The 16,335-nt window shown below is 39.4% G+C and overlaps 1 protein-coding gene across 3 annotated transcripts in view; it reads right to left on the bottom strand.

Moving 5' to 3' along the window:
• Positions 1-16,335, bottom strand: part of ATG7 (autophagy related 7) — a 75,437-nt gene that overhangs the window by 36,164 nt on the left and 22,938 nt on the right. For 2 of the 3 annotated variants that reach the window (XM_068201509.1, XM_068201510.1), the window contains exon 18: positions 7,907-8,029. In XM_068201509.1, the coding sequence (XP_068057610.1) occupies positions 7,907-8,029 (123 nt within the window). Of the gene's footprint in view, positions 1-554; positions 7,454-7,906; positions 8,030-16,335 lie in introns of those variants that run through there. The other variant, XM_068201508.1, reaches the window with a different exon arrangement.

Genomic DNA, 16,335 nt, shown 5'->3' on the forward strand with positions numbered 1-16,335 from the left:
TTTCTCTAGTATTGTCCTGAAAACTCCTGCAGCATCCTCCAGCAGCTATGACCCAAAGGGATCTGACCAACCTTGCTTGAGTTTAACCTCACTTAACAGAAAACTTTGTGACCTTCATGCCTCAACTTAATTAAAATAATATTTAACAGCATTACTTCCTTTTCCTAAATCTCCCATAACCACCTCTCATTTCCACTGTACATAAAGAAAAGTCACAGTCAGCTCCTTGAACTTTATCAACATGCTTGGCTATCATCAAGATTACTTTGTTGAGCAAGCCAGGCATAGATCTACAAAATAAACCGTATTAAATGCATTCAACAGTTTGATCCAAACACTAAAATATAGATTAAATCCAGAAAGCAAAAGTATCAAATGCAAAGAAGTTTCTTTTAGGGGCTGGAAATAACATCTTATTTTGCATTTGCATCTTCTTTGGTCGTTACCCTTTTCAGATCTGGGAAGAACTGAAATCCAGCCTCAGTTTCACAACTGCCTGTCCCTGAAAAGAAGCCCAAGGTATCAGAATTTCTCAGATATGAGACTATTGCCTGTGGAGGAAGAGATGAAAGGAGTTTTAGTGCCTGAGTTACTCTTGCAGAAAGGTGAGCACAGCAATCCCAGGTACAGCACCAGCAGTGTTTTCATAGGCACCATGTGTGGCAAAGGCAGATCCAGAGATTAGCACACATAAATCATTCACCCAGGGAGAAAAAAAAAGCCTCCTCGATTGCCAGCTAAGACAACTAACACAAAATGCATGTTTTTACAAGGGCTATTCAAAGAAATAGCATGAGTGGGGAGAATGAGTCATGGGCCAGCAAGCTTCACACACTGCAGCTACTCAGAGTGAGAAGACAAAGGGAATTAGAACTTAGATTATTATTTTTTTTAAATAACCAAGAAGCATTAGCAAAACCAGCTGCTGCACTGTAATATTTCTAAACAGCTTTGTTATGCCTTCATATTCTCTTCCAGTAGGAGTTTTCTCTTTCTAAGTTGCACTGGGTTTGCTGTTGTTGGCATGCTGTCTCAGTAGACATTAGACAAATAAACTTTTCAACAACATAAAGACTTTTAAAACTGTATCTCTTAACCCCTATCCCCTTGAGAGGCTGGAAAGTGGTTGCTTAATTCTTTACAGGTTTACTTGTGCCTCCCTTCTTTGTTTCTGTGACTGACTTTCTTTAGTTCCCAAAAAATAAATAAGCCTCCCAGCAGTTATCTCCACTTAAATCACAGTTTGTATCTATTTCCTAGCCACGGATTTTTTGTATTTGTTGACAAACCTATTGGATTTCACACTTGACTTACAGGGGATTAAATTCATTGCCTGGTGGGCTTGAGTCAGTACTTTACAATTACAGGAGTTTATTTTGTATATAACAAGTACTTCAACAGAACTGTTATTTTCAGATGACAAAGTACTGATATACTTGCACACGTCGAGTTTTTCTCCAAATTTATTTCCATAATCACACAGCTTTAAGGTCATTCTAACTAGACCAGTTTTATTCTGTTAACTTTTGTGTTTTAACTGGAACAGAGTCAGTTCCCCTCTTGTCTTAGACAGTCCCGTGCCATTAAATGACCATTTTGCAATATTTTACATTTCAGTAATCAGACTACATCTGCACATACACCTTCCTGCACAGAGATGGCAGCAGAACTGCTGCACACAGACTTCAAATCAGCTCTGGGAGCTGATCCTAATCACATTTTAGCCATGAATTTCCTTCCTACCAGGGCTTGCAGCTCAGCCTAACTTTTTAAAAGTTCTGTTGTTTGACTTGCAGGTCTAGCATTTTCTGTTTACCAAAACCACTCCTATTTATCCAGTAAAACAACATTATTTTAAGGTTCTTGTGTAACAATTAAATGACTAAAAATCATCACCACACCTGTAGGATAACAAAAAGTTTTCCTGTATATGAAAATAACAACAAACTCAGTAACTCACAAGCAGCTTTTGCTTCGTGAAATATCACATGTGGGAAAAGTTTTGGTGTCCCAGATTCAACACTACAAAAAGCAATAACTCAGCACTAATTTAAAGCACATTATTTAATACCTACAGTGGGGGTTTGAAAGGCTGACAGACCAAGAACAGAGAAACTCATCCTAAAACTTTTTTTTTTTATGTTATTAACTCCAAGCTTAAAAGTGAGACACATTTCTCTTGGTTAATTTTTATTACATGTATAACAATGCAGATTTTTTTCATGTCTCTTCATGAGGTCAGGCACAACTTTAATTTACAATTTACAAAATTTGACTTTCCAACTAATTTGACCTTTAACTAAGAGAAGTCATTGCTAAGGAAAAATTATCACTGAAGAGATAAGAGAGAACCAATCCTTATCTTCTCAGGCACAAAGCGGCTCATCTTGGAACCAAAGCTGGGTTTTAACTACAGAATTGCTCATTAATTTCTATCACTCCTCAGATATCAGGTGGTTTCTCCAGGACTCCAGCCAATTCCATAGAAACAACTAGGCTGCATGGCAGATTTCAGCTGGAAGCCAGGTTTTAATGTGTTCCAAAAAGTGCTGGTAAAAGGAAACTCCAGGAGAACCTGAACTGCACCGAGGGAAAGGAAACACCAGCACTTTGCAGAGATGTTCATTAAAGTGCAAACACCAGGAAAACATTCAAATAGAAAGAGAGCTCAGGCCAGTAAGAGCTAGGTTAATATTCATTTTAAAGGCTCTCAAATCTGCCTGTTTTAGAAATTAGTGTCAACCAAACTCAGTAGCAACATGGATGCAAATCTTGAAACACTCACTCTGGTAAAATTATTTCATGGCTCACAAAGGAAGAAACCCTGAGCCGTGGTGAAAATTTAAGCTGAGAAGTTGTTCACAAACAGTTTTCCATATGAGATTTCCAAACAGGAGCATGTTTTAAATTGATGTTCTGTTCTTAAAATTTGTGGTGCTTAATTTCCTCTGTGACTTAGCAACTGCTGGCATTGAAGAGAGGCTGTGCTAAACGCACAGGATTTTCCAGCAGCTCTTCACAATTCAATTTACCTCATTTATTACCATTTCCTATATTCCTATATATCTCCTATATTTACAGGAAAATCAGTCCCAAAGTTGAGAAGAAGCCACTGCTGCTTGTGCAGAGAGGTTTTGGGGTGTGAAACAGCTGGTGGCAAAAACAGGCACCAATGCTCTTGGGGGATGTGATAATTGCCTGCATGGGCTCACCCTGACACAGATGCCCCCAGACAAGTCCAGGAGATGTTTCCAGAGGAAATCTGCATGGTCACGAGGCAAACACGGTTAAACATGAAAATATTCTGGTGGACAACATTTCACAGGCTCCAGGATGACCAGAGCACATTGATCCCTAACGAAGTAACTTAATTAACACTTGAGGAGGTGCTGAGGCAGCCCTGCCCCAAGACATTCACAGCACCTCTGGGTGAGGCTACAACAACTGGTGTTCATTGGATTCTGGCACGGATTTGGCCAGCAGCAAACTTTCCTCTTTTTAAAAATTTTATTTCATTTTAACAAGCACTCATATACTCTTGGACTGAGATGCACACTGTAGAATTTATGGTCTTAATTAGAATTAAAGAAGTTCATCAGCGTGTTTGTCTGCATTGTGTAATTTCTTATTCTTCACATGAGAATAACAGAAAGCATCTTGAACAGTCCATTCATTCTTCTTTGTGACAAAGTATATTGGAATGGAAGAGATTTAATCCCTGAATTATATTACTTCTCCTTTACTGGAGGTTTTCCCTTCAAAAGAAGAAGAGTCAAGAGACTTTGAAACTCTTTCTAGAAGAGAACTGCTTCCCCAAAATAAAGATTTTACAGCTTCAGTCTAGCAGTTCCCTTCAAAATTTTGGAGTGCTGTGCTCACCATTAGCTAAAATTACTCTAAAATCTTCAATAAAGTCCAATTTAACATCATTTACCACCACAGCACAAATCAAAACATGACTTCATCAGCCCCAGTACTCCTTGTTTAGGTGCTGCTCTAACGAGGGCAATGCAAATGAGTGGTGAAGAAGAGCAGTGCACCCCTGCAGCTGGACTGGAGGTGGATTCCTGTGGAAAAGGAAAGCCCAGAGCCCCCTTGGGAGAGAAGGGCTGATACTGATCACCTCCACTGATCACTACTGCTCACCAAGAGGAAATCCAGCCAGCAATTCACGTCTGCAGAAGCTTCATGAAGAACAGAGTGCACGTTAATGCTGCTGCAGGTTTGGTCCAGGTTCTTCCTGCAAAGCCTCTTCCCCTCACATAAAAATGATGAGATAATAGATTTATTCCTATTAGCACTTTCCATTTTACAGTTACAGGAGACTGACTGTGAAATTTTACATGGAGATTTCAACTCTATCAATGTTTTGACACTAAGACAGCAATTCAGTTGAAAAAATAATGCTTAATTGTAAATTAAAGTTGTGCCTGACCTCATGAAGAGACATCAAAAAATAACCCTATAAAAACCCCTGAAAAAAAAAATAAAGCAACAAAACCTGTTGCTAACCCAAATGCCATTACTCCATTTCTTTCAGTGGAGTTTTTCCCCCCATATATTTGACTTCTCAAACACAAATGATAACTGGATAACATCCAAAAAAAATAAATGTGTGCACAAGCCCCTCCCTGCCCTGAAGGGACAAACACACATTTATTCAGATATCCCATGAAACGGGAGTCTTTGTGCACATCACTCTCTGACGTAAGTCCCAGGAAGATCATTTGAATATAATTAATGATAATAATTGAAATTATCATTGAAGGTATCAGGGGAAAGGCAAGGAGCTCATGTTTTGGTAGCAAAGAGAGGCACCACTTTACAGGTATTTCTAAACCCTTCCAAAAGTAGCAAAAGGCATCAGCAGAAAAAAACCCAAAAAAACTACCATTGTTCAAAGAGCCAGGAAACATTACTTGATAAATGAAGAAAAATGATGACACTAATTGATATCATGAGAAAACTCAAAGAGAAAAAAATAACCCCCCTCCTGAAAGAAAACAAATTAATCTCTTAATCTCTTAAGAAAGAAATTCCAGGGCAGGCCTGAATCTGTCAAAGTTAATTTCTCCAGAAATGCACCAGATTAAAAACATGAAGGAAAACAAAAAAGCTGACAGTCACAGAAAAGTCTCAAATATTAATTTTGGGCTACACATCAGTAATGATTTCTTTAGGAAGTTTTCATAACACCAAATAAAATTAACTTCTGAATAATACTTGGCTAACAGAGAAAAACTGCCAAGTTACAGAATTTACTGTTACAATATTGTTGTAGCTGGGTTCTTCTGTTTTGCTTGGGGTTTTTTTTTTTGGCTCCTCATATGTTATTGTTTCAGCATCAAATACACTGCATAATGTAATGCAGAATCAGAAACAAGCAGGATATTTTTAATAGAAAAGCACACTGGAAATTCTGAATTTTCTTCCAAATTAGGACAAGCACAAAGTTCCTTTTTAACACCAGCTGCTTATTCTGCAGCTAAGATGTGTTCCTCAAGAAATGACTGAAAAATGGTCAAAAAATGGTCACAAACCTCAAATAAGTGCAGAAATTATAAAATTGGGTTGTCTCTATTTTCTCTGAGCATTTTACAAGAGTGAATTATTTTTTTCTTTTTTTTATTCATTAGGATTGTTTGGGACACAGTAAACCAGCATAGAAAAGGGATTTTGGAAATGCCAAACAGGTCTCATTCACTGGCTACAAGAACTTGCCACAGAAACTACAGGTACCTCACTTTTTGTGAGAGACAGAAACTTGAAATACAACATTACTGAAGTAAAATAACACAGACATAATGACCTGCTGGCACCATACCTGACCTTTAAATTCACATTCAAAAATAGGTACTCTGCTACAGATTTAATTTTTTTTCCCAAAGCTCTTTATGACCCTCTTGGATTGCAGCTTCTACCCCTTCTTGTTTTTGAATTAGAAAACCAAGTGAAAATTGTATTTCTGGTGTGTGTTTTACCATCTTCTTTCATCCTGATGAAAGCAGGAGGTGCTGTAAAGCATCCAAGTAATTCAGGAATTGAAATGCAAAGTAAGAAAAGTGTACTTACACTTGTGTCTTATTCCAGAGAGAAAGGAGAATTACAGAGAATTACAGAGAGAAGTGAGCTGAGCGTATCAGCAAAGCTGCAATTCAGGAGGAGAAAACTTCAGCTTGCATTAGAAATTGTAGAGGAAAAGCATCTTTACATCTGTACAGATGAGCCCTTTGCAGGGTTAATCTGGAGCACGTGGGGAACAAACCTGCTGGGTTTAGGGATGCATTGATATGGAACAGTCCTGGGCAGCCCAGCCAAGCTGTGACCTAGAAATTATTCACTTTTCTGCCCCCAATTCCACAACCCGAGCCCTGATTAACAACCCAAGGGTGCTCAGGCTGCACTCTCTTGTACACTGAAAAAATTTAAGAATTGCCCCAGATGATGAACTGAGAGACTTGTGGAGGAGCACAGAACAACCTCTTTGCTTTTCAGAGCCAAAATGTAATGTTTTTTCAGTGGCAAAATGTAACAAAGAACTGGTTTTTAACCCAAAGCAAGCAGGGGTGCTCCAGAATCTCCACCAATAATCTGCCTGTCAGCCCTTGCCATTCAGAAACACAGATTCACCAAGACTGCTCAACTGGTTAACTGCTGAAAGAGATGGGTTTTCCCAAAAATGCAGCAATCCTACAGGGAAGAATCAAGCCAGCTCCCTGGTTTTATGGCAATTAACCTAATTTGAAAGCATGAGCTCTGCAAATACTTTGTATGTCAGATTTTCCACCTCTGAGCAGTGACTTCATGGCATAAACCTCACTGAAGTACCCCAGGAGTTCTGAAAGGACACAAATTCTGGGGTTTAAGCAAAACTTTGAACTTCAGTAAGTTGCAGTCAACTCCACCAGACTCTGTATTTTGCAGAGCATATCTTAAACCTCACTAACAACAAACACCTACTCTGAGGCTGCAAAAGGGATTTATGGATTAATACCTGCTAAACAATACATTACTAATTTTACTTGTTTCTACGTTTTACATTAGCAGCCTAGACACTGAAAGTCAGGCCTGGCAATCAGACTTTAATTATTCCTGCTGTTAATGAGTAGCACGTGTTAAAGGGTGCTTGTTTTCCCTTCTGGGAGCCCTCTCATATACATACTTAAATTTTTTCTAGGTATGACCATGCTGACTTCAGAATGCATTAGGCATTTCAGAGTTCATGTTTCCAGCATCTGCTACAATTATTTTTCAAAGTTTAAACATGAGACAGAGAGCAAAGTCATCATTATCCACCCAAAACTTTATTAAGAAACACTGTGGAGCCCTTTCCAGCTGAAAAAACAGCCCCAGCACTTGCACAGGCTGCAGGGACTGCAAAACCACTGCTTCAGAAGCATCCCTGGGATACAGCTGTGCCAAAATTAAATGATGATGCACAAGGGTAGAGATACTGGCAGGAGGAGGAAGGAATACAAATCACTGTTATATATAATATTAGGAGACACCTGTTTGATTTTTTATGGAACACAGCATCACAACTCAGTATTGAGTTATCACCAGTGCTGCTGTCCATGAGATCAAAAATGCCCCCAAGTTTCTGCCCCAAATTCCATTTTTTGTCACTGGGCAGGTAAACAGCATTTTCCCCCCCCATATTAAAATCCATCAAGCAGCATAATTACATTTTAATTGACCTAAAGTTGCAATTGATTTCTTCACACCACATAACCCAAGTCACCTGCTTCCTTTAAAAGTAGTATTTAAAGACTCAGATACAGAAAGTTACAATTAATTTAAGGGAATGTCTAAATCATTGTGTCAATCATTCTGTAAATGAAATACCACTGCTTAATTCTATCATTTGATCACATGATTAATTAACAACCAAATTTTATTTGCTTACCTCAGCAGCCTGTGTCTCCTGGTGTAATAAAGTCAGACCTGTCAAATCTTCCAGGAAGGAATGTGAAGAATTAAAAACTTTAGCTAGGAAATTAAACCCTTCTCGCTCATACTGCTCAAGGACCTGCCAAATAAACAAACAGAGAAGTATTTCAAATATAATACCCACAATCTGATTCATCCTCATATTTGGCTCACAAAATAAAAGCAGAATCTTTCTGAACACTCAGAAAATGACTGGATACCACAAACAGGTAAAAATGACAGAGAACAGAACAATCATTTTCCCCACCTCAATTTCTACAGTGAGGAAAGGTGGAAGCAAGAGGGAAGAGCAGTGGGGTTTAAGATTTCCTGCTTTAAATACATTTTTAAGCTTATAACACAAGACAGATGATAGGGCAAGAAGGAAAACTTGGCTGCACAGCCATGAAAGGAGCATTTGAGTGCCACAGAACACAGTAAAAGCCTGTTCCAGTGTATCAGTGGAGGGAAAGAACCATGCTGGGACAGCCTGGACAAATTCCCCAAGTAGGTGCCCAAGCCCAACACCCCCCAGCCTCCAGAGATCTGTGGCTCTGAGGTTCTTGTACCTTTCTCTATTTTTCTGCTTAAATTTTCCCAGTTTATTATTTATTTGGGCAATCTTACAGGCTCCTACAAGAACCGTGAGGTTTGGCTTCTGCTCCTCTCAAGCCCTGACCATGAAGAATTTTATTTCAGCTTTAGGGAAGGAGTTGCCAGGCTGATTTCAAGCCGGTAAGATGCAGATTGAGGGAAGAGAAGATAAATATCAAACATGACCGCAATCCTACACGTTTTGTGACAGCAGGCAGGCAGAAAATGGAAGGAACTTATGGCTGAGCAATCCCAGGATCCATTGTTTCCTTATTTTTGTTCCAAGTTCTGATCATTTCATCCCCTGCTCTCAGATGAAGCAGCTCAGCTTCATTCCAAACAGCTTTTCCTGCAGAACTTCAAGGAGCAGAGCAGGATTTATGCAGGGACCTCAAAGCCACAGACATTTAGTTAGAAAGGAGAATGAATCACCAGGACCCAGAGGAGGCAGGATTTTCACAAGAATGGAAATACTCCTATCAGAATTCATCAGCTCACAACTTATTCTCAGCAATCTCACTCCTCCCTAGTTTAACAATTCCTAAGGTCCCAAACACCCATTTCATTGATAAAACTGTGGGAACTTGCCCAGCCCACCAACATTCTTCAGCAAAACACATCCTGTGAGCTTTTACACTGACTCCTACAGGAATTCAGGCTCATTAAAAACCATATTTATATGTAGCTGACAGGATTCTAAGTTTACTAATAAAAATAGACTGGGATCCTCACTCAGCTCTTCATGCAAAACTATCTAATGCATAATTAGGTATCAAAAACACAAACAGAAACAACTAAAACACAACTATGAAAAGGAAGACAGATATATAAAAGGTGATGATCAAACATTTGGCACATTCCTGAATACACTTATCCTTCTAAAATAAACAAAATCAGCACTTCATGTTCTCTTCCTGAATCTACAGAAATTGTTCTTCATACTTCAAAGATTTATTCTGCCATAGGGGTTTGGTGCATGTGTACAATGACTGATAAATATAATCATGAATTAAAAAAGGGATTAAAAAAATATTGGGAGCATTTCTTTGTATTATTCTTGGGTTTTTTATTCCTGATAAATGAAATAACGTGAAAGTTCTCAGTGCAATACAGAGAACTGAGCAACTTCAGCAACTTTTTGAAGATGTGTCCTTTCAACATAATCCTCTAAATATGGTGGGATTGCACCGTGGATTTACACATTCAATGAGAATTCTGGGCTTCAAAATCCCATTAAAACAACCCAAGTGCAGCAGTCTCCTACACAATTTCTAACCTGGAGTGTGTTCAGAGCCCTGCCTGTGGGAATTCCTGACCCTGGCAGGGCTTTTTGGCTTTTTGTCCCCCAAGGTTTTTGGAGGAACCACAACCCAGATTTTTGGTGCTACAGGACAGATCAGAGTTCATGGCCCACTGGAACCATCCCCAGGCTGCACAGTGAACCTCAGCCTTAGTTTAAATTACTACTGCACCTCAGAGAAATGCAGGGACAACAACACGGAGATATTCTGGTCTCTTCCCAGGGGCAAAACTTATTAAAAGATGTAAACCACCTTGGGCTGTGCAAATACCATGAGCAGAGCAGGGAATTGAGAGCAACCCTTCTATACACAGCTCATCCATCAAGCAGCCCTTAAACATGGCTGGGTTTGTTATTCAGCAAGCTCTGCTTTGATCCTGGCTCCCAAAAACTGGGATTTGAGCCTGGAGTGAGAATTTCCAGGTGCTGCTCCCTCAGTCAGTGCAGGAATCCAGAGTGCCAGGGTGCTGAGCTGGTTTATCTCAGGGATGGGCAGACCTTGCCAGCCCCTGCCAGGAATTCCTGAGCTCACCCTGGCACCCAAAGTGGCCAGCACTGCCTGGGCATGGAGCACCTGGAACAGCCCTCCTTAAATCCAAGTGCCCTTTGTGCTGCCATCAGTGTGGAACATGCCAAGAGGTCTCTCATTAAGTACCTTCTAAAATACTACTATTAATAAAATTTAAAAATTAATAATTTAACAAATATAAATAAGTTAAAACAAATAAAAATTAATATATATATAAACATACATACTATAAATATTAAAAATTAAGACATTCTACAAATATAAATTATAAAATAGGATCAATTGTATTAAAAGTAATATAAATATCAACAAAATAATCAAAATATTAATAAGGTCACAGATCCAGGAGTTGCAGGTACATTATTTTTAGATTTTTTTTTTGTACTGGTACACATTACCATGACCAAATCTATTGCTGTGGAAAGACAGCAATATCTTTGTTATCTCCCTGTGTGGCAGAGACCTTCCATGGTGCCACAATGGCAAATTCAAGTTTGGGCGACAAATCTGACCATACACACAGGATCTTAAAAACCTAAAGCACAACAATAAAGAACATTTTTTCCCCTAGCAGCAAGCACAGAAGCTGAAAAGCTGTATTAAAAAGTGTACTTGCTGATTATAATGACTTGCTTCTTACAAAGAGGTCAGCCTGCTGAATGGAAGCATTTGTTAAGTAGTTTTAAATCCAGAATTCCAGGAACAGGAACCAACAAATGTCATATCAGAGAGGCAAAAAAACACCTGCAGCAGCACATTTGCTCCTGAGCAGGTACCACTGAAGAAGAGATTCACTATATTGAAATCCTTTTAATATAGGCAGGGACTGGGAGAACATTTTGTCTCCCTCAGGGACTTTATTTCCCAGCTGAGATGATGAAAACTTTCCAGTGCCACAAAAAGGAGGAATTCCATGAAGCTGCCCACATCTAACCTTTCCTCCCCAAATTCTCTGATAAATGGAACAGGGCACAGATTTGTTCAGCAGCCACTGAGCAGAAAGGAAGGAAGGAGCAGCTCTTAGAAAGGAAAAAGAATGAGGCAAAATAATCTCAGATTCTTATGCCAGGAGACCACACAGGGAGTAATCACACAGGAATAAAACCAGTCTGAACAACAAATATACACACAAAGTAATTCTAAAAAATGTTTCCAGATTCAATAAGTGACCGATTTGTTGTTGCATGGAAAGGAAATTTTATCCTATTTAATCATGTCCAGCAGATCCAAAAGGCCCAAGGCTGGCATGAATTTGCTTCCGCACTTCTGAACAATTCTCATCCTTGGTCCCACTGAGATCCTCCCAGGGAACAGCTCTACAGGAGCAAAATACTGGAGAGATGCTACAATTTTCATGATTCTTGATCTCAAACCAGTTACTGTCTGACCACAGATGTACAAAATCCCACCTGAACTTTTTCAGGGAATAAACCCAGTCCCTTCAGTGATGTGTTGCTATGCAGCAATTCATTTTCCAGGCAGGAAAAAAATAAAAGCACAGCAAAGAACCAGAAATACATAATTCTTGCACCCAGCCTGGCAAGCTGGAGCAGGAAGGATTTAGTAAGGAACTCTTATCTTTTCCTCACCTGCAGGTCACTTTTCAGAGCTTAGGAGAGCTGGAAATCACCGATTCCTTCTGGATTTCATGGCTGCTACAAACACTGCCAGGAGAACCCACATTTCCACACCACCCTCTCCTGACATGCAAATCTCTCAGGCTGATGCCACAACCTTGATTTCAGCCTCCACTTCACAGAGCCAGAGCTCCAGAACTGTTATGGTTTTTTTTAACACAATGGCATTTTAATAGAACAAATCAAGCTGTGGATGCACACCATCCCAACAGGACCAAATCCATGGACTGCCAAGGCTTTCTGAGTAAATGATACCCAGTAACCCATTTCATGAGCAATCTTTTTCTTCTGGCCTGTTTACTGAAGTTAAAAAAACCCCAAATCTCATGGCAGAAGGAAAAAAAGACAGGCTTGGAGTAAAAAGACTTGCTTTGAAATGAGAAACAGATGTGCAGCCTTGGTGTTATATTCTTTTTAACAGCATTCTGCACAAAGTCCTCTCAATTGCTGGGTACAAAGACATTCAGAGGGAGAATCTGGCTCCAGGACTGCTTTATAGCAGAAAAGTTAATATCTGCTTAAGCAAAAACGCAAAAAACAAGCTCCTAACCCAAAGAAACTGACTACTGATGCAAAATTGGCTCTTGTTTTATTTCTGTCACATCAATTTCAAACTTTTTTACCAGTATTTACATTTGGTTTGGCTGCTTTTTTTTTCCCTTTTCAAAGTAGGTTGCATCTGCGGAGCTTGAACCAGTGCTGTTTACTTTCCAGGAAAAATAAATCACAGAGTGAATGCTACCAGCTGGATTATTTACACTAAAGATTTCTGGGTAACTAACCCCCAAAATAAATTCCTGGATTATTTACACTAAATAAGATTTCTTGGTAACTTACCCCCAAAACAAGTTCCTGGATTTAAACACTCCCCTCCCTTAAAGGGGACAGGTACTTCACTAAACATTTCAGAGTCACAAAATATCTCAATTTTCAAGGCTCTGTTTAGAAATTGGACAGGCCTGGATATATTTTTACATGCTGTTAACTCCCTGCTTATCACAGCAAGGATAGAAAATTACTGTTCACCTGCTGAAAAGACATTTGGAAAATAAGACAGATGTGAAAAAGTCTTGCCAGATCCATTCTTCAAAATTCAATGTATCTGCTGTTAAAACAGCAATTGAATGAAAGTTTTATGTCGTGAAGAATCCTCCTGAATGAGAACAAGCTGAGCCACCGAGTAAATATTCAAAATTTCACCACACAACCCATAATTCTGGTTTCCTTAAAAAAATCCTCATTCCCTCTTGCCTTTTCACAAAGTTCTCAATTTTTATTGTCATCTGAGCCTAAAAAGTTGTCAAGAAAAGTCTAATAAGGTGATGCTGCAATACAGCTGTGAAAAGGAAGGCAATAAAATTGCACTTTTGTGAGGATCATGGAATGATTTTTCAGGGCCTCAGTTCATGGGTTTGGAACAGGAAAGTCTGATAATATTACATGAAAAAAGATAATACTCCAAAAATTACCTCAAATGCAATTACCTAAAACTTGTGCATTCACTCATGATTAAGTCTGAAGAACAAAGCTCTGCAGAAAGCTGTGCTCCAGGTGTGCACTGAACAAGGCCATGCTGGAAACACTGGAAATTTAGAAAGCACGAGGCAAAAATGGCATAATTTTGGGCTCGTGTCCAAATCATGAAATCACCCTCTGTATACACACACTTCTCTCCTTTCCTTCCCATCATCAGCATTAAAAATGAAAGCAAATCAGTGTAAAACCTTAACTAATCCAAGTACAATGTGCTGAAAAATCATTTAAGGAAGAGATTGTTGTTTTAATTCAGAGTAGGAGAGGAGTGATACAAATGAGCTTTGCCTGTTGCTATTTCCTACCCTGATTTTGAACTGCAACAGGCAGAAAATGGAGAATTAACTCACTGAAGAATGAGCTCTGAAAGGCTTCAACAGGGATTTTTTTAGCTTGGGATTTTTCAGTTTCTTCTGAATAATGCAAAGGAAGAAAGCAGAGTTCTCAGAAATTTAAGAAATGCCAGTTTAAGCATGGCCTTATCAATATTTAGTTCTTGGGAGATGCATGCGTTGTTTTCTGGAATAATCTCAATGTGCTTCATCAAGTAGCCATTTTCCCTGACAAGAATATCTGACAGATAAAACTGCAGGATTTTGATTTTAGCTGCTCTTTCCTTTCTTAAATATTTCTCCCAACTTATTTCAAATGTAACAGCATCCCCAGATTCCAGCCAGTCTAAGGAAGCTTCATTGCACAGCACACCAGCTGAAAGCATTCCGTGACTGAAAACAAAGAGTACAGAGATAGGAAAGGAAACAAAAGGACCAAGAGAAAAATCAACATCTCATTTTAGAGAGTGAGAAAGGGGCACAAAAGGGGTTTTTGGTAGCCAGCACCATCAGATCCTGTGTCCTGACCTCCCTGAGCACGTGGGTACACCCTTCAGTCCCCTCCCTGCTCACTCCACGTTTTCCACAGGATGGATGTTTACAACTTGCATATTTACAACTTCATTTATCCCCACTCTGCTTCCTGTCCAGCACTGCTGCTGCTGAGCTCATCAGCAGTCCCAGCATGCTTGGCTCCAGCTCCTTCTGGCATCAGTCACCCTCTGCTGTACAGGGAGGCAGAAATCCCTGATCCTTCCCAGCCCCATCCCACGGGAAGGACAATTTGGGGCTGGATCTTGGCTTAGACATGCACAGGGACAGGCACCTAATGCCCAGTTTTCTGAAGGAGCAGCATCCACTGTCTGCAGAGAACCCCTAAAGCTGGGAGAGCAGCAAGGGCACTTCCCAACATGTAAAGAAATGATTGTTCTCCCAGCAAAGCAACTGCCTGATGCTGAGTGATGCTCTGGCTGCCTGCACAAAATGTGGCATTGCCAAAGGCAGGAGTGGCCCAGCCCTGCAGGGCTGCCTGGAGGCACCAGCAGCCAGCAGTGCCTGGGCACTGCCCAGGAAATTCATTTATTCCAGGCAGCCCTCCCCTGCAGCAGCACTTCAACAAGGAGGCAGATCTGTCCCACACCGAGCACCCAAGAGTGGCTCTGCCTCGGGACAATCTGCAGCTGCCCAGTGCTCCCCAAAGCCACAGCTCCAGCTGACAAATCCACATTTTTCAGAGGAAAAATCCTCTGAAGTGGACTACAGAGCAGAGGGTCTTAGAATCTGGATGTGCTGCAATACCTATGGAAACAGCACTGGAGGAGCAACAGCATTTTCTTCAAAACCATATTTACTGGATTCCATAGATTTCTGCTATTTTACCATCTCTTAAAATTGAATTCCCTCCCCTCTTCCAATTTCAAACAAACAAAAACCACAATTCTGTAAGGACAGATATATCAGCACTGTTGAAAAATGGAAAAAAAGTCAAACTTAGCTTAAACTGTTCAAAAATATTTGCAAACAAAGATCAGCTTTCCTCTAAAGCAAAGCTGATGGTTAATTAAGCTGAAAAAAATGGACAGAAGGGTAGACAGACACCTGTCAAAGACTGCAATGAGAATGCAGAAAAACATGTGAAAAACAAGTACAATAATTAAAATGAGAAAAAACTTACATAATTTAAAATATTGTGTCTCCATGAATATGCACTGAATCCTTGGAATAACTGAATAACTTGGGAATAATAATAACTGAATAACTAATAATAACTGAATGACTTCCCAATAAACTAGGGAATAGAAAGCACTAGGCTGCAAAAATCTTAAGGAAGGAAAAAAGAACAATTACAAATTGTTTATATCCAGCAAAATAAACAACTGATCTTTTGAGTTCCAGGTGGAATCCTACAGAATGAGGGCTGGAATGAACACCATCATCATCATTATCACCCCAGCACCACACATTGAATATTCCTGAATTTTAACCCAGTTCAGTGTTCTCCAAGTTGGTTTGTGCAGTTCTTGTAGGCAGGTATTTCAAGCCAAAATATTTTAGTTGAGTTTTGTTTTAACTGACAGAAAAGGAATTGTGTGACAGCTTCACAGAGAGATGACAAGACAGCACAGATTACCTATAATATAAATAATTAAAAATTATATTCCAGGGTGAGGTAGATATTGAACAGGTCAGTAGCAGAAAACTGCAGTGATGCTGTCTTTTTCCTCATGGATAGTCCTTTACTTTGTCCTAATTGTAGTTAGAATTTCATTGAATTGCAAGAAGAAATACTGGGAAAAAATCCCAAACAAAAAACCCTTTAAGACCCATAAAATTTCATTTAAATACAACAGAAATACAACCTGTCAGGAATTATTCCATTGTCTCAAACAATGGCAGGTTTCCTCTTTCCTTTAAACCCTGCTAGTTTGAAATTTAAATGTAACAACGGGAAAATTAATTTTTATTAACTTCTAAGAGAAG

This window comes from Anomalospiza imberbis, chromosome 11, assembly GCF_031753505.1.
Source record: "Anomalospiza imberbis isolate Cuckoo-Finch-1a 21T00152 chromosome 11, ASM3175350v1, whole genome shotgun sequence".
NCBI lineage: Eukaryota > Metazoa > Chordata > Aves > Passeriformes > Viduidae > Anomalospiza > Anomalospiza imberbis.